Genomic DNA, 26740 nt, shown 5'->3' with positions numbered 1-26740 from the left:
GAATGTGTGGACTTCAGGTATCTGAATACAGATTCAGAAACAGGATTAATTCTATAAATACTTTTTGAGTGCTTATTATCGTGCCAAGAAAAATAAAAATGGTAAGACCTGATCTCCACCTCTGAGGAATTCAGAGCCAAATTAGAAAACATATACATAAATAAATAATTCAATTATACTATGGTAAGTGCCATAATTGAGGGATATAGAATTACATTCTTCCTGGAGGGGGTGGCCATTTCAAAAAACGCTTACACAGTGACAAGAACTAAAGAAGAAAAGTGAAAAAGAATGTTGGTGTAGATACTGGGAGTTAGACCTAGATTCTAATTCTGACTCCATTTGGGTCACCTGAACCACTTAATCTTCTAAGCTTCTTCTCATAGTGTAGAAAGGAAATAATAATCCCCAATATCTTTATTTTACAGTGTAGTTGTAAAGATCAAATGAGATCACATATATATGAAAACACTTAAGCTGTGAAGTACTGTTAAAGAATATTAAGATATACTTTAATTACCAATTTAATAAAAGACATAGTACTCAACAAAAAATGATGGAATTTGTATGCTTCTTAGTTAACTTGAATTTGAGATACTTTTATTGGTAAAAGATCTAGTGAATCAAATGATGCCAATGAAAATAACTACCAACAACTATCAACTTATTGTGCTAAATGCTTTACACGAATTACTTAATTTTCACAATAATTCTGTATATAGTACTATATTCCACATTGTGTGGATTCCAGAGTCCACAACTTAAAACTACTATGCTATGGTACACTCTAAGAAAGCAATGGAAGAAAAGATAGAAAGAGCCTGGGATAGTAATAATATCAGGGATCCACTACAATTACTCTTGGGTTGTCTAGATTTCTTGTTATATGAGAAAAATCAAGCCTTTTGTGTCAAGCCAGTGTAGTCCTTAATAATGTATGCTACAGAATAGAGAAGATAAAGAAATCCATAAAGTTTCCTTTAAGTTCTTCGTAGGATTTAAAATTGTTAATTGAAATTTAACATTGTTAAAATTGTGAATCCAAAATTTCCAATTCACTTCAAGGGAGAACTAGAAGACTTGTGTTTTAAATAGTTGACTCAACAACTAAAGAAAAATGTGTCACTCACCCAACAACTGCATACTGTTGTCCCTCAACAATAAGAACTTCAGCTGGTTTCCTTTCTTCTGTGGCTAGAGAGTAGAGCAAATAAACAAGAGAGACAAGAGTACCAGATGAAACAAAATAATGGAGAAAAAGCTGAAGAAGATAGTTCCTGTTTAAGGCCTAAAACTATCTCATTTCTGAAAATAAACATCTACTTCCTGGGAAACTATCTGACACATAGTAAATAAAGTATACTGGAAGTTGGAGAGATTTGGATTTGAGTACCAGTACTACCAATTACTGGATACATGACTTCGGGGCAATTATTTAACCTCTTTTGAGTATCACTACCTGAATCTATTAAATGTGGACAACAGTATCTTTCAGGGTTGTTGTTAATGGTAGAAATAATTATTATGAATTGCCTATCCCTTAGGACTGGCACAAGGTAAATGATCAGCAAATAGTTTTTTAAAAGTTACTAGGTTTGGAAAGGCAGAACTAGCATTTAAATTGGTTGTCTTTACTATTATCATTATTGAATACAAGTTAATTTCTAAATTTGATGGAAAGATATGTATTTAATTTTTAATACTTCAACCAAGAAGTTATTTTCAGCATGTGATATTTCTTTAAACAAAATTCAGCATATTGAGGTGAAAAGAACAGTGGACTTGATTGTATCCTGGATAAGCCAAATTGATTAGATCACCATAGGCAACTCATTATGCTTCCCTAAGCTTCAAGGCCCTATGGGATTTGTATATACATTTGAATATTTGAGAGCTATATATATTCCAATCACAATTTACTACATATGTCAGATGTATATTTCTTGAGGGTAAGGACTGTGTCTTCATCACTTCTCTATATTACAGAGAAGTGGCATAGCATAGTAGAAAAGAGAAATGGCCCTAAAGTCAGTCTGCCCGGACTAGAATCCCAGCTCTACCACTTCCTAGCTATGTAAACTTAGGCAAGTTGCTTAACCTCTTTATGCCTTAGTTTCTAAATTTGTAAAATAGGAATACTAATAATGTCTAGCTCACGGACCTGTAAATGAGATAACACCTGTAAAATACTTAGAACAAAACAGTGTAAGTAAATACTCAAATAATATTAGCTGCTATCCATTAACCTTCATTTCTCCAATGCCTACCTGAGTGGCTAGTAACCCAATTAATATATCATGGATAAATAGATAATAATCCAGGATCCTTAACTTGAAAAGAACTAGTAAAATGTTAATGGACTTCTAATAGCATACATCTATGCTATTCAGAGAGGAAAAAAAAGACTGAGAAGAAAGGTATGTAAGAGAAACGTCCTACCATCAATATCCTCCAAAGAAGTGAAAATAAATAGTTCATGTTTCACACAAAATACACGATTAATTCAATTATTCCACATTTACGATTTTAATTCAGAAATCACTCTGTTTGCTTAACAGTGGAATCAAAAGACCATGAGCTGTTCAGGGACAGAAAATATATCCTAGTCATCCAGCACACCACCTCACATAGAGAGAAGTCAATTAAATATAGATTGAAAGACTAGATGAGTGATAAGTCTTACAATTTTAAACTAGTGATTTAGAATGGTCAGAGTGTTTTATTTTTCCATCAGCTCTTGCTAGTTGAATGCTTTAGTTGTGCCAGTATCATACAGTTAGAAAACTCTACCACCCAACGCTATTACCTATTAAAAACTGTCATATGACAAAAATTTACCTAATTTCTTCAATTCTTCTCTCTGCCCTATATCAACTAATCTGTTTTATACTTGTCCTTAACCCTCTTCCCCTTGTCACAGGGGCAGATGTAGTAGTCTTTCTCTTAAACTCTGGATTCGACTCCATGCACCTTGCCCCATAAATCACCCTCCCTCTCTAACTTCTGTAGCTATTATCACTCACTTTTCCTTCACAACCAAATCTGTTGAAAAAGTAGTCTATACTTGTCTACCCTTCCTCACTTTTCCAGTTACTAAGCACTGAACTGCAATTTGACTATCACTCCACTGAATTACTGAGATTGCAAATGATCTATGTATCAAACTAATGGTTACTGTTTGTATTTTACTCAAGTCTTTCTCTTGTAGTCTAATTGCATTTTGTGCAACTGTGAAGTATACAATTTAAAAATATTTCTGTGTAGAAACGTAAAACTTTGATTAAATGCATAAAATTTGAAATAGTGCAACTACCTCCTCTATTAGAAATACTCAAGAATTTCATAATTGTAAATCTTATAGGATTATTGTAAATAAATTTAATTATTATCACACGATGACTCCACCTGAACTAGTGTACAAAAGTATTTCCCAGCTATCTCTTCCACATGAAAACTCAACTGGTATTCGATACCAGTGACAACTCTCTCATCATTTTACTTCTATGTTCTAGATTTCTCCCTACCTCTGTGGTTCTTCCTTTTTTGTCCCCTTCATGGTTTTCTTTCTTTACGTTTGGACTTTTGCTATCGTGTAACTACATTACTTAGGATTGCTTATATATTTTTTGGTTTTGTTCATTAGACTTAGCCTCTTTAAAGCAGAATTATAGCTGTTATCTCTGTCTCAACTCCGTCTCAATATAGGACACAAAGTAGAAGCTAACTAGTGCTTACTCAATATATGTATATAAACAATATGGTATAGTAGCTAAGAACACAGCTATGAAATTACATAAAGCTGGTTTCAAATCCCAACTCATCATTTGTATAAAAATTCCTTAACCCTTCTGAGCCTCAGGGTTCCTCACTGTTACACAAAGTAACAATAGTACCTGTATCACAGATCGTTGTGGAATGAACTGGAGTAATGCATGTAAAGAACATGGTTCAGTGTCTGGCATATGGTTATAACACACAATAAATATTTGAAATCATTATTATAAATTACCACAGATTTCCTGTCAAGTATTTACTAAGCTGGAAATATTGGTTCTAGCTTTGAAATAGGCACTGTCAATTAAAGAAATATTAAGCATTAATACAAAATGAATAAACAATATAAAATTGAAAGAGAATGTGTGAAGGAATACACATACTTCCTGATTTTTTTTCAGGTAAAGCAATCTTCCCATCTGATATAGAATCAACAAGATCCTGAAATTCTGCAGGAACATCTGCTTGCTTCCAGCGCTCATTGTCTAAGAGGAGGCTAGTCCACAGTAAAGAGAAAAGAAGGTAAACTTTAACATTTCAATACCATCTTCCTTGGTTTAAAAGAAAAGGAAGAAGAGCTGAGTGAGAACATAAGACTTAAAAAGTGCTGAACACTTTAATAAACTGGAATCATTCATAAGCAGGACCAATACTTAGAAAATAGTTCTCTTTTTATATCTCAGCCTAAACAAAAAGAATGATGAAACAATTTACTTAACTTTGAGTGGCAAAAAAAGTCAACTTACTGAGGATCTTCCTGATAAGTATTTTAATAGAAGTAAGCATTCTAACTCAGCTTTGAAAAGCCAAGAAATGTGATTTTAATTCCACAATCTGCCTTTAATTAAAAAAACCTTTATCAGGCATTTTCACTGGCCAATTAAGTTTACTCTTTTAAATATAACTGTGTTTCACAAAGAAAAATGAAAAAAACAAAGAACAGAACAGACATGGTGATGATACCTGAGCTTGGTTTTTCTCTCTTCATGAAACCTATTTACAAACTTATTAGCTTGGCTCTGAAGTGCTCCAAGTAACGACATGCTTTTTCTTCCACAGATCTGTTCGGTGTCTAAAATGAATGTTTCCATTAATCTAGAAAGTGTTATGAATTCCATGGAATTTAGCTTCTCAAGAAAACCATCCTAAATTTTAATACAAAAATCATGAGAGTTAGTGTAACACCAAATTGACTAAGGTTTAACAATAATTATAATATATTTTTATTTTAATAATATTTCCCAATACTTTAGACCCAGAAATTGAGCATGAAATGCTTAAGAGGTCCAAATTTGATTCTGATCCCTTTATAACTAATATAGTAGTTCAAATGAATTTAGATCATACTATAAAATTTTCACAATGTTGGAGTTTTATTATAAACTTGTTTAACTACATATATTTAGGTATACATATATACATATACATATATATGTAAAACAACATTAATTTCAAATTAGTTATTAACATATATTTCAAAATAAGTCATTTAATCATTTATCTGAAAATACTGCTTTAATAATTCCTAATAATTCCTTTTATTTAGAGTATTTTATATCTCAACATCTCCCTAGTAGACCACAGTGGTAACACTGACTAGGTCATTACATTACATTAAATGTTAAAAATATAATATACAGTATGGGGAACACAGGAAGCAAAGACATAATTCCAGATCTTCAAAATTATTATGTATAAAATATAAAATATATAAAGCTCTATGAAAATAACTACCTTTGCTCTTGACATGAGAAATTTGACAGCTCGATCATGGCATATATCTGAGGCACTATATAATAATTCCTGGATATTATTTGCCAGCTTTCCTAGCTCTGAGTCAGTTAATTTCATATCTTCACTAACCCTGAAAATGATAAAATAAGATTTAGTCCAGGAAAGTTGTAAACATAGTATTCTCCATAGGTGACCTATCAATAAAAAGGATGAAAAAGCTATAAAATTCACATTTGAAGAAAATTTCTATGATGTACCAAATATCTTACAGTTTTTACAGTGAAATATTACTTAAACATGCTCAGATAATACAACTATATCTAGCTATTGTTTGTTTTGAGACATGGTCTTGCTCTGTCACCCAGGCTGGAGTGCAGTGGTACATTCAGAGCTTACTGAAACCTCAAACTCCTAGTCTCAAGCGAACCCCCTACCTCAGCCTCCCAAGTAGCTAGGACTACAGGTGTGCACTACCACACCTGGCTAATCTTTTTCGAAATTTTTTTGTAGAGACAGAGTATTGCTACAATGCCCAGGGTGGTCTCAAATATCCCTGGCCTCAAGCAATCCTCGGCCTCCCAAAGTGCTAGGCTTACAAGTGTGAGCCACTGTGCCCAACCACAAATGTATTTTATCATAACCTTAAATAAGAATTTTCATTCTCCACTGTAGTATTTTTAACACTTAGTTCAGACTTCGATTGGAAAGTCTGCAGAAACCATAGCAAAATTAAATTTTTAGATTAGGTACAAGGTAGTAGCTATGTCAGAGGACAGTTGTGCATAGGCACTTAGGATGATACAGTGGCAGCAAAAGAGGGAAGGAATGTTATTTCATGACAAACAGACTCTCTATTTACTTATAATTATGAATGAGTATAAATATTCAGTTCAACTGAACTAATATTTACTAAGCATTTACTGTGCTTAAGTGCTAGGCACTAGACGGAATATAACAGGTTGCTGCTTTCAAGGAACGTAAACTCAAAGAGGAGTATTTGTAAGACATAATTTACCTTTTTTCAATTTTGAGGGGAAATGTAAAACTTTCTGTTTTTAAACATTTTCCCCCAGGGGCATATATAAAGACCAATGATTCCATGCCATCAGTTCAGTTTAGTATTACCATGAGCCAAGTTAAGTACCTTAACATCATTTTTCTCTCTTTCAGTTGAATTAAAATACTTTTCAAAGATACTACAAAGAGACTGGTGTATACTGCTTTGAGGTAAACTACCATTCTAATTGGTTATGGTATTAAAGAAGGTTATTACCTGCTATCCTTCAAAATCATAGTATCACCAAATTTGTTTACTAATGCTTCAAAATAACAGAGGAATTAATATTCTTAAAGGACTCTCAGAAACATTATCTTGTTTGGTTCTCACACTCTGAGGTAGGTAGATAAATAACTACCTATGGAGGAGAACACTGAATCTTAGAAAGTTGAAGTGACCTAGAGATAGAACTAGAACCCAGAATCAGTCTACTTCTAATCGAGTAAGCTTCCTCTGCTCTGACATTTATTTCTACATAAACAGTCTAGCAGTATTTCAAAACAGAATACCTGCAAAATTCTTGCTTAAATTTCAAAGTCAACTTTACTATTGAAGTAAATTTTTAATTCCTGAAAGATTACTTACAATTTCCCCCATGTAACAGAATGATAAATGAATTTGAAACTCTTGACAATATGCTACCAATTCACAAAAATATAAACAGGAAATAGCAAATAAAAACAACTTAAGTCCTTAAAAAAAAAATAGAGTGAATTAATCCAAAAAGCCACAAAGTTGGTTTTTAAAAATCATTTCATTCATTGTAATTCTGCTTTTAAAAAGATTTTTTGGGGCCCGGGCACAGTGGCTCACACCTGTAATCCCAGCACTTTGGGAGACCGAGACCATCCTGGCTAACACATGGTGAAACCCCATCTATACTAAAAATACAAAAAAATAAGCCGGGCATGGTGAGCGCCTGCAGTCCCAGCTACTTGGGAGGCTGAGGCAGGAGAATGGCATGAACCCCGGGGGCGGAGCTTGCAGTGAGCCGATATCGCGCCACTGCACTCCAGCCTGGGCGAAGGAGCGAGGAAAAAAAAAAGAAAAAAAAAAAAAGATTTGTTATTTTTTAACTTCAGTTAGATCTCTAACTTTCACATCAATAGGAAAAAAGCAAACAAACTCAAACATAATCCTGCAATTCTACTTCTGGGTATACATCCAAAATAAATGAAAGTAAGATCTCTAGGATTTATATGTACACTCAAGTTCATAACAGCACTATTCAAAATAGCTAGGACGTGGAAGCAACCCAAGTGTCAACTAATGGATGAAGAGATAAACAAAATGTGATATACACATATACATCTTGTATGTATGTATCACATACATGTGAACGGAATATTATTCAGCCTTAAAGGGGAAGGAAATTTTGATATATGTTACAACATGGATGAAACTTGAGGACATTATGCTCTGCAACTCTAATTTTTTCCATTGTTTTTCTTTTCCTATTTCCTGCCTAGAAAAGTATTTCCTATTTTGTGCCCATATTTGCATTGCATTAAACTTACAAAATTGCAGGTTATTTTGAAGTAAGAAAATAGGGAAAATCTACCACTAACAAAGTTAAAACGTCAGATGTATTTTTGCATGTTCTATATCAGTGATTCAATTATATACTGCAAAAACACTTGCTACAGGAATAGTCAGAGCCCTTGTATGAAAGAACTAGTTAGACTCACACATATAAATATACTCAATTCATTGCCCCTTTGGGTTGGGTAGTTCCCAGACATTTACTACATTGGGTAGTTCCCAGAAAGAACCATCTGCAGAACCTATGCTTCATGCTGTAGGAGGATGTGATTGGGGAAAGCCAGAGAAGGTTCAATGTATAAAGTGAGCCACAGTGGAGGTAGGAGGGGAAGAATAAAAACTGTGAGACTGCATCCAGTTTAAAAGGACCTCAAATGGTGTGGGAGAAAGCTAATTATCTTTCAGTATCTGTTTTCTCTTTTGCCACAATGACAGCTCTAGCTGGGCAAATAGTCCACAAGCTAAAAACTTATTTCTCAAGCTTCCCTTATAGCTAGACATAGTCACATAATTATACTGGCCACTAGGATGTGAGTGGAAGTAGTAAGTGCCAATTCTGGATTGTGCTTGTTTTTAAAAAGAAAGAAAAAAATATAAACAAATATATGTGAAGGTAACAGAGAACTAACAAATCTAAAATGTATATGGATTTGTAAAAGACCAAGAAGAGTTGAGGCAATCCTAAAGAAGAAAAAGTAGGAGAAATTACTCTCCCAGATATTAATATGGATTAAAAATCTACAGTTGCTGGGTATGTGATTCATGCCTAGCACTCTGGGAGGTTGACACAGGAGGATCACTTGAGGCCAGGAGTGACCAGCCTGGGCAACATAGTAAGACCCAATCTCTACAAACAAATTATTTAAGAAAACAAAAGCTATAGTAACTACAGTAACTATGACAATTTTACTTAATGGTACTGGTGTAAAGACAGAAAAATGAATGAAATAGAGTGCAGAAACAGATATACCTATCTGAATATTCGATTTACGGCAAGAGTGACATTATAGAGCAGTAGGAAAGACAGCCTTTTCAATAAATGGTGCAAGGTCAAAAACATATCCATATGGGAAAAAAATCTTAACCCTCATACTAAACATAAAAATCAATTCTAGATGGACTGTAGGTCTTAATGTGAAAAAGACAGTAACAAAGTTTCTAGACTGTAACCAAAAAATATCTTCAAGTCTTTAAAGTAGGGAAAGATTTCTTAAATAGGACACAAAGAAGCATAAATCATAAAGGAAAGTAATGAATCATAGAATTATATTAACAACTTCTGTTCACCAAAAAACCCAGTAAGAGTGAAAAGTCAATATAGAAAGTGGGAGAAGATATCTGCAATACGGACAACTGGCAAAAGATTTGTGCTGACATAACATAAAGAACCTTCATAAATCAATACAAACCAACAGAAAAATGGGTAAAGGCCTTGAATAGGCACTTCATAGAAGAGGATATCCCAGCAGCCAATGAATGTATGAAAAGGTGCTCTCCTATCAATCATCAGGGAAATAAAATGACTACACTTGCGACATACCCAACAAAACGGCTAACATGTAAAAAAGACTGGTAATATCAAGAGTGAAGGAAGATGTGGAGTGACACAAACTGTTCCACACTTCTGAGGGGAGCGTAAGTGAGTACAATCACTTTGAGAAACTGTTGGCGTTAGCTAAATTAACCATTCACATACTGCGTTTCCAGGTATATATTCAACAGAAATGCTTGTAACATGTGCATCAAAGGTATCTAGAAGAATGTTCATGACAATCCAAAATGAAAACCCAAATCTTATCAAAAGTAAAATACATATATACATTGCAGTGTATCATAAAATGGATTATTTGTACAGAAAAAATAAAATCACTGCTACATGGAACAACCTGGATAGATATCACAACTGTAATGCTGAACGAAAGAAATCAGAGACAAAAGAGCAAATATATGATTCCATTAAGTTTAAAAACTGGAAAAACCAATTGTTTTAATGGTTTCCTATGGGAAGGAGTAGCATAGTATTACAGTGGCAAGAGGGGCTTCTGAAGAGCTGGTAAAGTTATATTTCTTGAGGTGGGTGACAATTACACCAACAAATTCACCTTGTGCTAGTTAATTGAGCTGAGCACTTTATAATTGCTACATCTTCCCATATGTGCCTTATGTTCCAAACAGATCATGAAAGGGCTGAGAGGAAGATGAATACAAATGATACTTGAAGCTGGAAGGTGGGCTTAGTTCTACCCAAATTACATGGCTGTTGTTAAAATGTTTAAAAAGCAAAACAAAGTAAGCAAGGTATCAGCCCTTTGTCTTCTCCTTCCTGCTGCTAGGGATGAAAATGAAATGCTAAAAGCTAGAACAGCCACCTTAGACACAGATGGAAACTACACACTGAGAATGGTAGAACTGTCTTCTCGGCTGACGATCTCCTACCTCTGAAATGTTACATGAAATATAAATATAAATATATAAATATATAAAAATAAATTTTACATTGTTTAAGTTACAGAGTTTTTACCTCTCTTTTTATAGCAGTTTTAGACTGCACCCTAACTAGTAAATGTGAAAATATTAGCCTGCACACAGAAGAAACTTTATTAAGTTTCTTATTTATTAAGTAAACTTTATTAAGTAAGCTCAGGGTTTGGTTTGTTTGTACTGAAGAGCAGTGTTATAGCTGACTTTATGTTGTTACTGTGACCTTTATAAGCTCCAGGACCATAAGTTGAGTTGACCGGTCACTTCCAAGATGGCTGAATAGGAACAGCTCCGGTCTACAGCTGTGAGCGAGATCAGTGCAGAAGATGGGTGATTTCTGCATTTCCAACTGAGGTACCTGGTTCATCTCATTGGGACTGGCTGGACAGTGGGTGCAGCCCACAGAGGTTGAGCTGAAGCAGGGCAGGGCATTGCTTCACCCGGGAAGTGCAAGGGGTCGAGGGATTTCCCTTTCCTAGTCAAGAGAAGATGTGAGTGACTGTACCTGGAAAAGTGGTACACTCCTTCCCAAATACTGTGCTTTTCCCATGGTCTTTGCAACCAGCAGACCTGGAGATCCCTTCCCGTGCCTGGCTCTGTGGGTGTGGGACCCACTGGTAGCACAGGAGATTGAGATTGACTTGGGACATGGGAGCTTGGTGGGGGAAGGGGCGTCTGCCATTGCTGAGGCTTGAGTAGGCAGTTCTATGCTCATAGTGTAAACAAAGCAGCAGGGAAGCTGGAACTGGGTGGAGCCCACCGCAGCTCAGCAACACCTACTGCCTCTCTGGATTCCACCCCTCTGGGAGGGCATAGCTGAACAAAAGGCAGCAGACAGCTTCTCCAGACTTCAATGTTCCTGCCTGAGAGCTCTGAAGAGAGCAGTGGTTCTCCCAGCACAGCGTTCAAGCTCTGATAACGGACAGACTGCCTCCTCAAGTGGATCCCTGACCCCCGTGTAGCCTGACTGGGAAACACCTCCCAGTAGGGGCCGACAGACACCTCAAACAGGCAGGTGCCCCTCTGGAATAAAGCTTCCAAAGGAAGGATCAGGCAGCAATATTTGCTGTTCTGCAGCCTCTGTTGGTGATTCCCAAGCAAACAGGGTCTGGAGTGGACCTCAAGCAAACTCCAACAGACCTGCAGTTGAGGGACGTGACTGCTAGAAAGAAAATTAACAAACAAAGGAATAGCATCAACATCAACAAAAAGGACATCCACATCAAAATCCCATCGATAAGTCACCAACCTCAAAGACCAAAGGCAGATAAAACCAAAAAGATGGGGAGAAACCAGAGCAGAAAAGCTGAAAACTCCAAAAGCCAGAATACCTCTTCTCCTCCAAAGGAACACAACTCCTCGCCAACAAGGGAACAAAACTGGATGGAGAATGAGTTTGACGAGCTGAGAGAAGCAGGTTTCAGAAGGTCAGTAGTAACAAACTTCTCCAAGCTAAAGGAGCATGTTCTAGCCCATCACGAGAAAGCTAAAAACCTTGAAAAAAGATTAGATGAATGGCTAACTAGAATAACCAGTCTAGAGAAGAGCTTAAATGACCTGATGGAGCTGAAAACCACAGTATGAAAACTTTGTGAGGCATACACAAGCTTCAATAGCCGATTCGATCAAGCAGAAGAAAGGATATCAGTGACTGAAGACCAAGTTAGTGAAATAAAGTGAGAAGACAAGACTAGAGAAAAAAGAGTGAAAAGAAATGAACAAAGCCTCCAAGAAATATGGGACTATGTGAAAAGACCAAATCTACGCTTCACTGGTGTACCTGAAAGTGACAGGGAGAGTGGAATCAAGTTAGAAAACACTCTTCAGGATATTATCCAGGAGAACTTCCCCAACCTAACAAGGCAGGCCAACATTCACATTCAGGAAATAGAGAACACCACAAAGATACTTCTTGAGAAAAGAAACTCCAAGACACATAATTGTCGGATTAACCAAGGTTGAAAGGAAGGAAAAAATGTTAAGCGCAGCCAGAGAAAAAGATGAGGTTACCCACGAAGTGAAGCCCATCAGACTAACAACAGATCTCTCTGCAGAAATCCTACAAACCAGAAGAGAGTGGGGGCCAAGATTCATCATTCTTAAAGAATTTTCAACCCAGAATTTCATATCCAGCCAATAAGCTTCATAAGTGAAGGAGAAATAAAATCCTTTACAGATAAGCAAATGCTGAGAGATTTTGTCACCACCAGGCCTGCCTTACAAGAGCTCCTGAAGTAAGCACTAAACATGGATAGGAACAACTGGTACCAGCCACTGCAAAAACATGCCAAATTGTAAAGACCTTTGATGCTAGGAAGAAACTGCATCAATTAACGGGCAAAATAACCAGCTAGCATCATAATGACAGGATCAAATTCACACATAACAATATTAACCTTAAATGTAAATGGGCTAAATGCCCCAATTAAAAGACACAGACTGGCAAATTGGATAAAGAGTGCTACATTGATGTGCTACATTCAGGAGACCCATCTCACATGCAAAGATACACATAGGCTCAAAATAAAAGGATGGAGGAAGATCTACCAAGCAAATGGAAAGCAAACAAACAAACAAACAAACAAAAACAGCAGGGGGGTTGCAATCCTGGTCTCTGATAAAACAGACTTTAAACCAACAAAAATCAAAAGAGACAAAGAAAGCCATTATATAATGGTAAATGGATCAATTCAACAAGAAGAACTGACTATCCTAAATATATATGCATCCAATACAGGAACATCCAGATTCATAAAGCAAGTCCTTAGAGACCTACAAAGATACTTAGACTCCCACACAATAATAATGGGAGACGTTAATACCACTGTCAACATCAGACAGATCAACACGACAGAAAATTAACAAGGATATCCAGAACTTGAACTCAGCTCTGGACCAAACAGACCTAACAGACATCTACAGAAGTCTCCACCCAAACTCAACAGAATATATATTCTTCTCAGCACCACATCGCACTTATTCCAAAATTGACCACATAGTTGGAAGTAAAGCACTCCTCAGCAAATGTAAAAGAATAGATATTATAACAAACTGTTTCTCAGACCACAGTTCAATCAAACTAGAATTCAGGATTAAGAAACAATCAAAACCGCTCAACTACATGGAAACTGAACAACCTGCTCCTGAATGACTACTGGATACATAACAAAATGAAGGCAGAAATAAAGATGTTCTTTGAAACCAATGAGAACAAAGATACAACATACCAGAATCTCTGGGACACATTTAAAGCAGTGTGTAGAGGAAATTCATAGCACTAAATGCCCACAAGACAAAGCAGGAAAGATCTAAAATTGACACCTTAACATCACTATTAAAAGAACTAGAGAAGCAAGAGGAAACACATTCAAAAGCTAGCAGAAGGCAAGAAATAACTAAGATCAGAGCAGAACTGAAGGAGATAGAGACACAAAAAAACCCTTCAAAAAATCCATGAATCCAGGAGCTGGTTTTTGGAAAAGATCAACAAAATTGATAGACTGCTAGCAAGATTAATAAAGAAGAAAAGAGAAAAGAATCAAATAAATGCAATAAAAAATGATAAAGGGGATATCACCACCGACCCCACAGAAATACAAACTACCATCAGAGAATACTATAAACACCTCTACGCAAATAAACAAGAAAACCTAGAAGAAACTGATAAATTCCTGGACACATACACTCTCCCAAGACTAAACCAGGAAGAAGCTGAATCCCTGATTAGACCAATAACAGGCTCTGAAAATGAGGCAATAGTTAGTAGCCTACCAACAAAAAAAAGTCCAGGACCAGACGGATTCACAGCTGAATTCTACCAGACATACAAGGAAGAGCTGGTACCATTCCTTTTGAAACTATTCCAATCAATAGAAACAGAGGGAATCCTCCCTAACTCATTTGATGAGGCCAGCATCATCCTGATACCAAAGCCTGGCAGAGACACACACAAAAAAAAGAGAATATTAGACCAATATCCCTGATGAACATCAATGCAAAAATCCTCAATAAAATACTGGCAAACCGAATCCAGCAGCACATCAAAAAGCTTATCCTCCATGATCAATTGGGCTTCATCCCTGGGATGCAAGGATGGTTCAACATACACAAATCAATAAACGTAATCCAGCATATAAACAGAACCAGAGACAAAAACCACATGATTATCTCAATAGAAGCAGAAAAGGCCTTTGACAAAATTCAACAGCTCTTCATGCTAAAAACTCTCAATAAATTCGGTATTGATGGAACGTATCTCAAAATAATAAGTGCTATTTATGACAAACCCACAGGCAATATCATAATGAGTGGATTAAAACTGGAAGCATTCCCTTTGAAAACTGGCACAAGGCAGGGATGCCCTCTCTCACCACTCACATTCAACATAGTGTTGGAAGTTCTGGCTAGGGCAATCAGGCAGGAGAAAGAAATAAAGGGTATTCAATTAGGAAAAGAGGAAGTCAAATTGTCCCTGTTTGCAGATGACATGATTGTATATTTAGAAAACCCCATCGTCTCAGCCCCAAATCTCCTTAAGCTGATAAGAAACTTCAGCAAAGTCTCAGGATACAAAATCAATGAGCAAAAATCACAAGCATTCTTATATACCAGTAACAAACAGAGAGCCAAATCATGAGTGAACTCACATTCACAAGTGCTTCAAAGAGAATAAAATACCTAGGAATCCAACTGACAAGGGATGTAAAGGACTTCTTCAAGTACAACTACAAACCACTGCTCAATGAAATAAAAGAGAACACAAACAAATGGAAGAACATTCCATGCTCACAGATAGGAAGAATCAATATTGTGAAAATGGCCATACTGCCCAAGGTAATTTATAGATTCAATGCCATCCCCATTAAGCTACCAATGAGTTTCTTCACAGAATTGGAAAAAAATACTTTAAAGTTCATATGGAACCAAAAAAGAGCCTGCATTGCCAAGACAATCCTAAGCCAAAAGAACAAAGCTGGAGGCATCATGCTACCTGACTTCAAACTACACTATAAGGCTACAGTAACCAAAACAGCATGGTACTGGTACCAAAACAGAGATATAGACCAATAGAACAGAACAGAGCCCTCAGAAATAATACCACACATCTACAACCATATGTTCTTTGACAAACCTGACAAAAACTAGAAATGGGGAAAGGACTCCCTATTTAATAAATGGTGCCAGGAAAACTGACTAGCCATAAGTAGAAAGCTGAAACTGGATCCCTCCCTTACACTTTATATAAAAATTAATTCAAGATGGAATAGAGATTTAAATGTTAGACCTAAAACTATAAAAATCCTAGAAGAAAACCTAGGCAATGCCATTCAGGACATAGGCATGGGCAAGGACTTCATGACTAAAACACCAAAATAAATGGCAACAAAAGCCAAAATTGACAAATGGGATCTAATTAAACTAAAGAGCTCCTGCACAGTGAAAGAAACTACCATCAGAGTGAACAGGCAACCTACAGAATGGGAGAAAACTTTTGCAATCTACCCATCTGACAAAGGGCTAATATCCTGAACCTACAAAGAACTCAAACAAATTTACAAGAAAAAAACAACCCCATCAAAAAGTGGGCAAAGGATATGAACAGACACTTCTCAAAAGAAGACATTTATGCAGCCAACAGACACATGAAAAAATGCTCATCATCACTGGCCATCAGAGAAATGCAAATCAAAACCACAATGAGATACCATCTCACACCAGTTAGAATGGCGATCATTAAAAAGTCAGGAAACAACAGGTGCTGGAGAGGATGTGGAGCAATAGGAACACTTTCACACTGTTGGTGGGAATGTAAACTAGTTCAACCATTGTGGAAGACGGTGTGGCGATTCCTCAAGGATCCAGAACTAGAAATACCATTTGACCCAGCAATCCCATTACTGGGCATATACTCAAAGGATTATAAATCATGCTGCTATAAAGACACACGCATACATATGTTTATTGCGGCACTATTCACAATAGCAAAGACTGGGAACCAACCCAAATGTCCATCAATGACAGACTGGATTAAGAAAATGTGGCACATATACACCATGGAATACTATGCAGCCATAAAAAAGGATGAGTTTGTGTCCTTTGTAGGGACATGGATGCAGCTGGAAACCATCATTCTCAGCAAACTATCACAAGAACAGAAAACCAAACACTGCATGTTCTCACTCATAGATGGGAACTGAACAATGAGAACACTTGGAGACAGGAAGGGGAACATCACACACTGGGGCCTGCTGTGGGGTGGGGGGAGGGGGTAGGGGGTAGGGACAGCATTAGGAGATATACCTAGTGTAAATGATGAGTTAATGGGTGCAGCACACCAACATGGCACATGTATACATATGTAACAAATCTGCACCTTGTGCACATGTACCCTAGAACATAAAGTATAATAAAAAAAAATTAAAATTTGCAAAAAATTAAAAAAAAAACAGCATGATACTGGTACCAAAACATATATAGACCAATGGAAAAGAACAGAGGCCTCAGAAATAATACCACACATCTACAACCATCTGATCTTTGACAAACCTGACACATACAAGCAATGGGGAAAAGATTCCCTATTTGATAAATGATGTTGGGAAAACTGGCTAGCCATATGCAGAAAACTGAAACTGGACCCCTTCCTTACACCGTATACAAAAATCAACTCAAGATAGATCAAAGACTTAAACGTAAGACCTAGGACCATAAAACTCTTAGAAGAAAACATGGGCAGTACCATTCAGGACATAGGCATTGACAAAGACTTCATGTCTAAAACACCAAAAGCAATGGCAAAAAAAGCCAAAATTGACAAATGGGATCTAATTAAACTAAAGAGCTTCTGCACAGCAAAAGAAACTATCATCAGAGTGAACAGGCAACCTACAGAATGGGAGAAAATTTTTGCAATCTACCCATCTGACAAAGGGCTAATACCAGAATCTACAAAGAACTTACACAAATTTACAAGAAAAAAACAAACAACCCCATTAAAAAGTGGGCAAAGGATATGAACAGACACTTCCCAAAAGAAGACATTTATGCAGCCAACAGACATATAAAAAAATGCTCATCACTGGTCATTAGAGAAATGCAAATCAAAACGTCAGTGAGATACCATCTCACTCCAGTTAGAATGGCAATTATTACAAAATCAGGAAACAACAGATGCTGGAGAGGATGTGGAGCAATAGGAACGCTTTTACACTGTTGGTGGGAGTGTTACTTAGTTCAACCACTGTGGAAGACAGTGTGGCAATTCCTCAAGGATCTAGAATGAGCAATACCATTTGACCCAGCAATCCCATTACTGGGCATATACCCAAAGGATTATAAATGATTCTGCAATGAAGACACATGCACACGTAGATTCATTGCGGCACTATTCAAAATAGCAAAGACTTGGAACTAACCCAAATGTCCATCAATGATAGACTGGATTAAGAAAACGTGGCACATATATACCATGGAATACTATGCAGCCATAAAAAAGGATGAGTTCATGTCCTTTGCAGGGACATGGATGAAACTGGAAACCATAATTCTCAACAAACTATCACAAGATCAGAAAACCAAACACTGCATGTTCTCACTCATAAGTGGGAGTTGAACAATGAGAACACATGGACACAGGGAGGGAAACATCACACACTGGGGCCTGTAGGGGGTGGGGGGCTAGGGGAGGGATAACATTAGGAGAAGTACCTAATGTAGGTGACAGGTTGATGGGTGCAGCAAACCACCATGGCACCTGTCTACCTATGTAACAAAACTGCACGTTCTGCACATGTATCCCAGAACTTAAAGTATAATAATAAAAAAAACAACAACAACAAAAAATAAAGTACTGAGTTGATTTATATAAAGATAATACAACTGTTGTTATTCTGAACAATAACTAAATCCAAACTATATTCTTGGACCAGAAATATTTTATTGGTTCTATTTTTTTGATAGCAGAGATTAGTGGGTCAATTGGTAAACTTTGTTTAAATGGGATCTGTGGATTAGATGGTAATATTAATAATTTATTGTATCAATGTTTTACTGTATTTAATCAGTATACTAAGGTTATATAGGCGTGTTCTTGCGTTTAGGAAATATACACCAGGTGCCCAGGGATAATAGTGCATCATGTCTGTCACCTACTGTCAAAGGATTCAGAAAAAATATTAGCATAAGAAATAAAGACCAAAGGAGACAGAAAGAGAAAAAGAGAGAGAGGGAGGGAGGCAGAGGGCAATGTGGTAAACTATTAACACCTGGGGAATCTGGATGAAGGTTATATGAGTTTTTTATTCTATTCTGGTAACTTTTCTGTAAATGTGAAATTATTTCAAAATAAGTTTTTGTTTTTGTTTTTTGTATTTTTAGTAGAGACAGGGTTTCAAAATAAGAAGTTTTTAAAAATAAGGTTTAAGAATCCTGGCTAAAACAGTGAAACCCTGTCTCTACTAAAAATACAAAAAATTAGCCAGGCGTGCTGGCAGGCACCTGTAGTCCCAGCTACTCGGGAGGCTGAGGCAGGAGAATGGCGTGAAGCCGGGAGGCGGAGCTTGCAGTGAGCCGAGACTGCGCCACTGTACTCCAGTCTGGGTGACAGAGCTAGACTCCATCTCAAAATAATAATAATAATAATAAATAAGGTTTAAGAAAAGATGTGATCCATTTGGAAATTCATGTCTTTGAAAAACCAAAAGTTATAAATCAAACAGATCTTCACAACATATAAATTACAAAGGCGACACAGAAAAATGACCAAAGCAAAAATTGACCTGGGTTCCAGTATATGTTTTCACACTAGTCACTTTAATAAGTCATCTAAGCTCTCTGGGCATCAATTACCTTACCACTGAAATGAGGGCATTTAATAAAATGGTCTTTAAAGTTCTATAATTTTCAGTTACTTCTAATGCTCACCTCCTTACTTCTCATACATTTTTATAGAGATACGTTTCAGAAAATTAAGTTTTGTTAAATTCTAAAATTTACATGTTTTTTTCAATAAACTGAATAATCAGTCTTACTGAAGTCATTAATAAGATGACTCAAAATCTTGTCAATTTAGCAGTAGCCACTATACTCACATAATATCCACACCTCCTGGAATAGCAGATGATGATGTGTGCTCTTTGCTGGATGAAGAATCAGTAGTACATTCTGGCTCGGATACAGAATCACTGCTGCAGGGCTCACTATTTGGAGATGCATTTCTTTGAGAGGTAGTGTCAACTGCTATAGGTGTTAGCTCACCCTCACCGAATGCATCACTTATAAACATGCCTTCATGGATTAAATAAGCCACCTCTGTGTCCAGTGAATTATCTTTTGCAGCATTCTTCTGTTGTGAAATCTCTTCCAATTCTCTAGTCCTTTGGTTTTTGTCAAGAACTGAGAGAACAACACTGTGAATGATATTTAATGTTGCCTACAAGAAAATAGGACACACTTTTAAGGGACATAAAATATCTCTTACCCGAAGTTCCCAAAAGAGAATTCTGTGCATGTAATTTTGGACATCTATAATCATAAATGAGTCAAAGTCATGTATATCAGAATTTCTACCATCTTTTATTACATAGGAAAAGTGATGTGAAAAAGAACTGCCCAGGAGAAATGGGTTCACTAAAGCTTAGAAATAAAGTTCCTATATTTTAACTAATTTTTAAAATGGAAATCTCCCTAAAATATGTTGCATATTTCTCTGACCTCTTAAAAAGGTTACACTACGATCTCTTAAAAAGGTTACACTAAACATAACTTGCCCATCAGAGAATCATATACATTGATATGCCTGCCTAAAAGAAAAGGAATCTGTGTTACTTACCATGCTTAGCCCCCACCTCTCTCTCTCCTTTTCTCATATCTTCTCTCACTTACTCACTACTCTCCAGACATTCCAGTTCTCTTTCTACTGTTCCCTCATTCCAGGATTGTTCCCACCTCAGTGCCTCTGCGGTTTCCGCTATCCGGAATGCTTTTCACTTTGATCTTTGCACATATTTCCTTCTCATCACTGAGGTTCTGGCACCAGTGGTCACTTCCTCAAAGAGGCCTTCCCTGACTCTCCACCCAGCAACTTTATCTCATTATCCAGTTTTTGTTTAAAAAAAAAAATCATTATCTACAATTATCTTTGTTTATTCTAGGTCTCCTTCTACTAGAATGTTAGCTCCATTCCATAACACTATAATCCTAATGCCTAGAATAGTGCCTGGCAAATAGGAGGTGCTCAGTAAATATTGAAAGCTAGGCAAATGAAGAGTAAATTTATGTAAACTAATGTCTTCATGGACAATTAGGAAATAAAGGACTGCTTGCCTATTTTAACATTCACAGTTGCAGTCTTAAAATTTGTTTCTCCCTTTCTCAAAACGCTTACTTTTTTTGGAATCTCCACAGTTCTAGTGAAGCACACTCCAACTTTGGGTCTCCAAAAATCAAGAAAAGGATCTAAGCTAGTTCAGTTAGTACATGGAACCACCACAATCTGAGCTTAATGATTAGGAAGGTACATAAAAGAGAGAATTGCAAAGAAATAAAGCCAATGCTTGATGACATCAACAACCTCTCTATGAAGCACCTAAAGGCTGACCTACCTCTGTGTATTGTTTTAGTTGCATGAGTTAATAAATATCCTTAACTGTTTGAGACACTCTGAGTTGTGTTTCCTGTTATTTGGAACTGAAAGCATTTTAAACGAGCCAATAGCCCATACAGTATACCGAAAATAGAGCCTTCAAGAGCTTTAGGACCAAAGTGTCTACTATGGATACTGCATTTTTTTTTCTCTCTTCATTGCTCACCAACTTCTTCTGTATTGTCACAAACTAGCTGCTCCACTACTGCTGCTTTAATCCTCACTGCTGTCCAATCTTTGATATACTTAGTTCCCCCATCTTGTTTTGCCTCTTTTTCCTTACCTCTTCTGTCTTGCTAATTTTCTTTCTTAACTTTTTAAAATAAAAAGACATGATAGACCTATCCAACATCTATTCTACATCACTTTTCCCACGGTACAACAGCCATGTAATTTGGGTAGAAATAAGCCCACCTTCCAGCTTCAAGTATCAGTTCTAAATAGTCCACTCAGTGTACTCCCAACCTCCTTGCCTCATGATTAGCTTAGAGATGAGAAGAAAATCCAGATTTAAACTAATAATCAGTGCACAGCATTTTCCTGATCACAGTGACTGGACATGTGACCTAAACTGGTTCAATCAATTAAAGCCAAGGACTTTCATTTGATGACTGAAGAAGAAAAACTCCAGGTGAAAAATTCTAAATTTGGCTTAATCAATAAAGGAATTTCATTTGGTGACTGAAGAAGAAAAACTCTAAGTAAAAAACAGAAAACTTCTAGGTGGTATAGAATTGTGGCAAATGTGGCAGATCCAGAACTGATGAAGCCAAGAGGAAAGAGAAAGGCAAAGCTGAATTGGAAACAGAGAAACTAAGCTGGAGAACCAAGACAAAACCATGCATGAAGCCCTTCCTAGTCTTGGACTTTTTTTAATTCCCAGAGCCAATACATTCCTTGTATTGCTTAAACTAGTTTGATTTGAATACTTCATTCCTTTTAATAACATCTTGGCTTATATACAGTTATTAAAAATTTCCACATAAAGTATATCAGGTATTCTCTTAGGGATTCTTCTTTGCTGTTTTCACCATATCTACACTTCTAAAGACTTGCTAATTATTTTTTCCAAGTCTAAGGCCATTCTTAAGAATGTCAGAAGACTGGTGTCCAAAAAATAAGATTTTAAAATATATAATAGGTTCAACAGTAGATACATCGTTTACTTTCTGAACTATTACATAGTCTGTAGACAAGTTCATGTTTCAAAAACACCAGGACAGCTAAGCCAAATATAATTTTCCAACCTTGAGAATGGAGTTAATGAAATATCTGATAGTCATATTGATAACCATAATGACAACTGATATTGTCATTCTGAAATGACAGACTAGGATTATTTATCCACACAACAAAATGAAATTTACAAGTTAAGAATTCCTTGAAAAGAAGGTAAGCTGCATTTAAAGCCTGTTATCTTTCTTACCTATAAAAATTAGCCTAATCTATAGGGTGCAAACAATAAACAAGAATTTAATAAAAAGTCAAAATACAATAGTGAAGAATGAAGTATGGAGGTCTTATAATCCTGATTTCCAACCTTACAAGACTATGGTAATCATAACAGTATGGTACTGGCATAAAGAGTGACATACAGAACACAGAGAGTCCAAAAATGAACTCTCACATATATAGTAAAATGTTTTTTGACAAGGGTGGCAAGACCACTCAATGCAGAAAGGTCAGTCTTTTCAACAAATGGTACTGGGAAAACTGAATATCCACATGCTAAAGAATGAAAGTAGACCTCTACCTTATACCACATATAAAAACTAACTAAAATCAATTAAAGGCCTAAATATAAGCTCTAAAAATATAAAACTCTTAGAAGAAAATACAGGGAAAAAGCTTCATGACATTGGATTTGGCATTGATTTCTTGGATATGAAATGAAAAACACAGGTGACAACAAAAAAATAGACAAATTGGACTACATCAAAATAGAAAAACTTCTATGCATCAAAAGACACCATTAACAGAGTAAAAAGGCAACCTACGGAATGGGAGAAAATATTTGCAAATCACATATCTGATAAAAGGTTAATATCCAGAATATGTAAAGAACCTCTACAACTCAACAGCAAAAAAACCAAACCACCCCATTAAATAATAGGCAAATAAAACATTTTTCCAAAAAAAGACATAAAAATGCCCAATAAGCAGATAAAAAAGATGCTCAACATCACTCATCATTAGAAAAATGTAAATTAAACCTACAGGGAAATACCACCTCATACCCATTAGGATGGCTAGTCTCACAAAATCCAGAAAATACATTTTGGTAAGGATGTAGAAAAATTGAAACCCTTGTGCACTATTGGTGGAAATGTAAAATGGTTCAGCTGCTATGGAGAGTAGTGCGAAGGTTCCTCAAAAAATTACAAATAGAATTATCATATGATCCAGAAGTTCCAATTCTGGGGTTGACAAAAATAAGAACTAAAATGGGGCCTCAGAGAGGTATTTGCATATGCATGCAAATATACAGAGGTATACGCATATGCTCCTAAAACCCTTGGAATCTCCAGAGTGGTAAATGCATGTTCATGACAGTATTATTCTCAACAGCCAAAAGGTGAAGGCAACACAAATGTCCACTGACAAATGAATGGATAAGCAAAATGTAGTGTATACACATAGAATGGAATATTATTCATATTACTCAGCCTTAAAAAGGAAGGAAAATCTAACATGCTACAACACAGATGGCACCTTGAGGACATTAAGCTATGTTAAATAAGCCAATCACAAAAGGATAAATATTGTATGATTCCACTTACATGAAATACCTAATAATCAGTACACAGTATTAGTGCTCTATGAGTCAAACTCATAGAGATAGAAAGTAGAATGGTGGTTGCCAGGGGATGGGAGAAAGTGGAAAAGTGCGTGTGTGTGTCTGTGCATGTGGTATGGTGTGTGTGTGTGTGTCTAGACAGGATCTTGCTAGGTTTGCCCAGGACTTGTGTGTGTGTGTTCGTGGCTGTGTGTGTGTGCAGACAGGATCTTCCTAGGTTGCCCAGGCTGGTCTCAAACTGCTGGTCTCAAGCGACCCTCCTGCCTCAGCCTCTCAAGGTGTTGGGATTACAGGCATGAGCTACTATGTCAGGCCTATATTTGGTCTCTGTCCCCATTCTCTGGCATACAACTCCTAAAACCCTTGGAATCTCCAGAGTGGTAAAAACGTCTTCATATGCTAAAGAGATGACAAACAGCCGAGGGCCCCTACATAGCCACAGGAGGAAGGCTGGTCACCTGAAAGACTAAGGCAGGATTAGAGGGTTAGGACTTTCAGCTCCACCTTGGCCAGAGTTGTTGTTGTTGTTGTTGTTATTACTACTTTGAGATAAAGTTTTGCTCTTGTCACCCAAGGTGGAGTGCAATGGCACGATCTTTGGCTCACTGCAACCTCCACCTCCTGGGTTCAAGTGATTCTCCTGCCTCAGCCTCCCGAATAGCTGGGATTACAGGCATGAGCCACCATGCCCAGCTGATTTTTGTATTATTAGTAGAGACGGGGTTTCACAACGTTGGCCAGGTAGGTCTAACATGGTAGGTGATCCACCTACCTCAGCCTCCCAAAGTGCTGGGATTACAGGCGTGAGTCACCATTGCCAGCCCAGAGTTATTATGTAATAGGTACAGAGTTTCAGCTTGGCAAGATAGAGTTCTGTGGACCGGGCGCAGTGGCTCAAGCCTGTAATCCCAGCACTTTGGGGGGCGAGACGGGCGGATCACGAGGTCAGGAGATCGAGACCATCCTGGCTAACATGGTGAAACCCCATCTCTACTAAAAATATAAAAAACTAGCCGGGCGAGGTGGCGGGCGCCTGTAGTCCCAGCTACTCGGGAGGCTGAGGCAGGAGAATGGCGTGAACCCGGGAGGCGGAGCTTGCAGTGAGCTGAGATCGGGCCACTGCACTCCAGCCTGGGAGACAGAGCGAGATTCCATCTCAAAAAAAAAAAAAAAAAAAGAGTTCTGTGGATGGATGTTTGTAACGGTAGCACAATAGTGCAAATGAACTTAATGCCACTGAATTGTGCACTTAAAAACAGTTAAGATGATAAGTTTTGTATGTTTATTTTTACCATGACCAAAAAGAAAGAAAAAATACACACTAAAAAAATACAAATAACAGCAACAGATCCTCAAGTTGTTAACAATTACTCAAATATGAAATTTATACATCCCAATAGTTTATTATCTATCCATTCAAAATAAAAATACTATTGAAATATTCTGGCTGAAAATTTACACTTTAATTTCTTTTAAAAAGTATAATACTAAATCCCTGCACTTTGGGAGGCCAAGGCAGGTGAATCTCGAGGTCAGGAGATTGAGATCATCCTGGCCAACATGGTGAAACCCCATCTGTACTAAAAACACAAAAATTAGCTGGACATGGTGGCATGCACCTGTAATCCCAGCTACTCAAGAGGCTGAGGCAAGATAATCACTTGAATCTGGAAGGCGAGATTGAAGTGAGCTGAGATTGTGCCACTGCACTCCAGCCTGGCGACAGAGTGAAACTCCATCTCAAAAAAAAAATAAAAATAAAAATAAATATATATACATATATATATAAAAAATACTAAAGTGACATATAGGATAGGATATCCTTTGTCTTTGAGAAATAAATGCAAAATGTAGGAAAGTAAATTATTAACCCTGGTTAATCAAACAAGAAATTCAAATAGTCTATTCCTGTAATGTAGTACTATTAACAAACAAAACAACTTTTTCTGATTATAAAAGTAATGCTTCTCTTTGTAGAAAATTCACGGAAAATAGCAAAGGATAAAACTTTTAAATGACATCTAATCTGACCAGCTAAAGAAAACCACCAAAAAAAAACAAGGTTTCTCCTTGTTCTAGGAAGATAAAAAAGTTTAAAAAAAATTTTTTTGACATAGCTGAGATCACACTATATAAGTACATCTATATCTTGCATTTTTTTTTTTTTTAAGACGGAGTCTTGCTCTGTCGCCAGGCTGGAGTACAGTGGCATGATCTTGGCTCACTGCAACCTCCACCTCCCAGGTTCAAGCAATTCTCTTGTCTTAGCCTCCTGAGTAGCTGGGACAAACATGTACCACCACGCCCAGCTAATTTTTGTATTTTTAGTAGAGATGGGGTTTCACCATATTGGCCAGGATGGTCTCGATCTCTTGACTTCGTGATCTGCCTGCCTCAGCCTCCCAAAGTGCTGGAATTACAGGCGTGAGCCACGGCACCTGGCCCTATATCTTGCATTTTTAACTGAATATCATAATGTATGTATTTTCTCCTACCATTAAAAATCCTTGGCTGTATATAATATTCCATGGTAAAGAATGTGTAAAGCATAATTTATTTTACCATTTCTCTATCATTAGACATCTGGGTTCTTTCCAATTTGTAGTTATTTTTAAATTCTTCAATAAAAATGAACAGCTTGTAATTAACATTATTTTTCAGTGAAATAGTACTTGATAGAATCACAAACTTTTTTCACAGAAAAAAGTACTGT

The 26740-nt window shown here is 36.7% G+C and overlaps 1 protein-coding gene across 5 annotated transcripts in view; it reads right to left on the bottom strand.

Annotated features, from left to right (window-relative positions):
* VPS54 (VPS54 subunit of GARP complex) overlaps nucleotides 1-26740 on the bottom strand; it is a 131947-nt gene that overhangs the window by 30494 nt on the left and 74713 nt on the right. For all 5 annotated transcript variants that reach the window (XM_015112491.3, NM_001261018.2, XM_077958281.1 and 2 more), the window contains 5 exons: nucleotides 19678-20018; nucleotides 5509-5638; nucleotides 4738-4919; nucleotides 4158-4270; nucleotides 1131-1194 (listed from right to left, as the gene is read on the bottom strand). In XM_015112491.3, the coding sequence (XP_014967977.1) occupies nucleotides 1131-1194; nucleotides 4158-4270; nucleotides 4738-4919; nucleotides 5509-5638; nucleotides 19678-20018 (830 nt within the window). The remainder of the gene's footprint in view (nucleotides 1-1130; nucleotides 1195-4157; nucleotides 4271-4737; nucleotides 4920-5508; nucleotides 5639-19677; nucleotides 20019-26740) is intronic.

This window comes from Macaca mulatta, chromosome 13, assembly GCF_049350105.2.
Source record: "Macaca mulatta isolate MMU2019108-1 chromosome 13, T2T-MMU8v2.0, whole genome shotgun sequence".
Taxonomy (NCBI): Eukaryota; Metazoa; Chordata; class Mammalia; order Primates; family Cercopithecidae; genus Macaca; species Macaca mulatta.
This window is presented reverse-complemented; position numbering and strand designations above follow the sequence as displayed.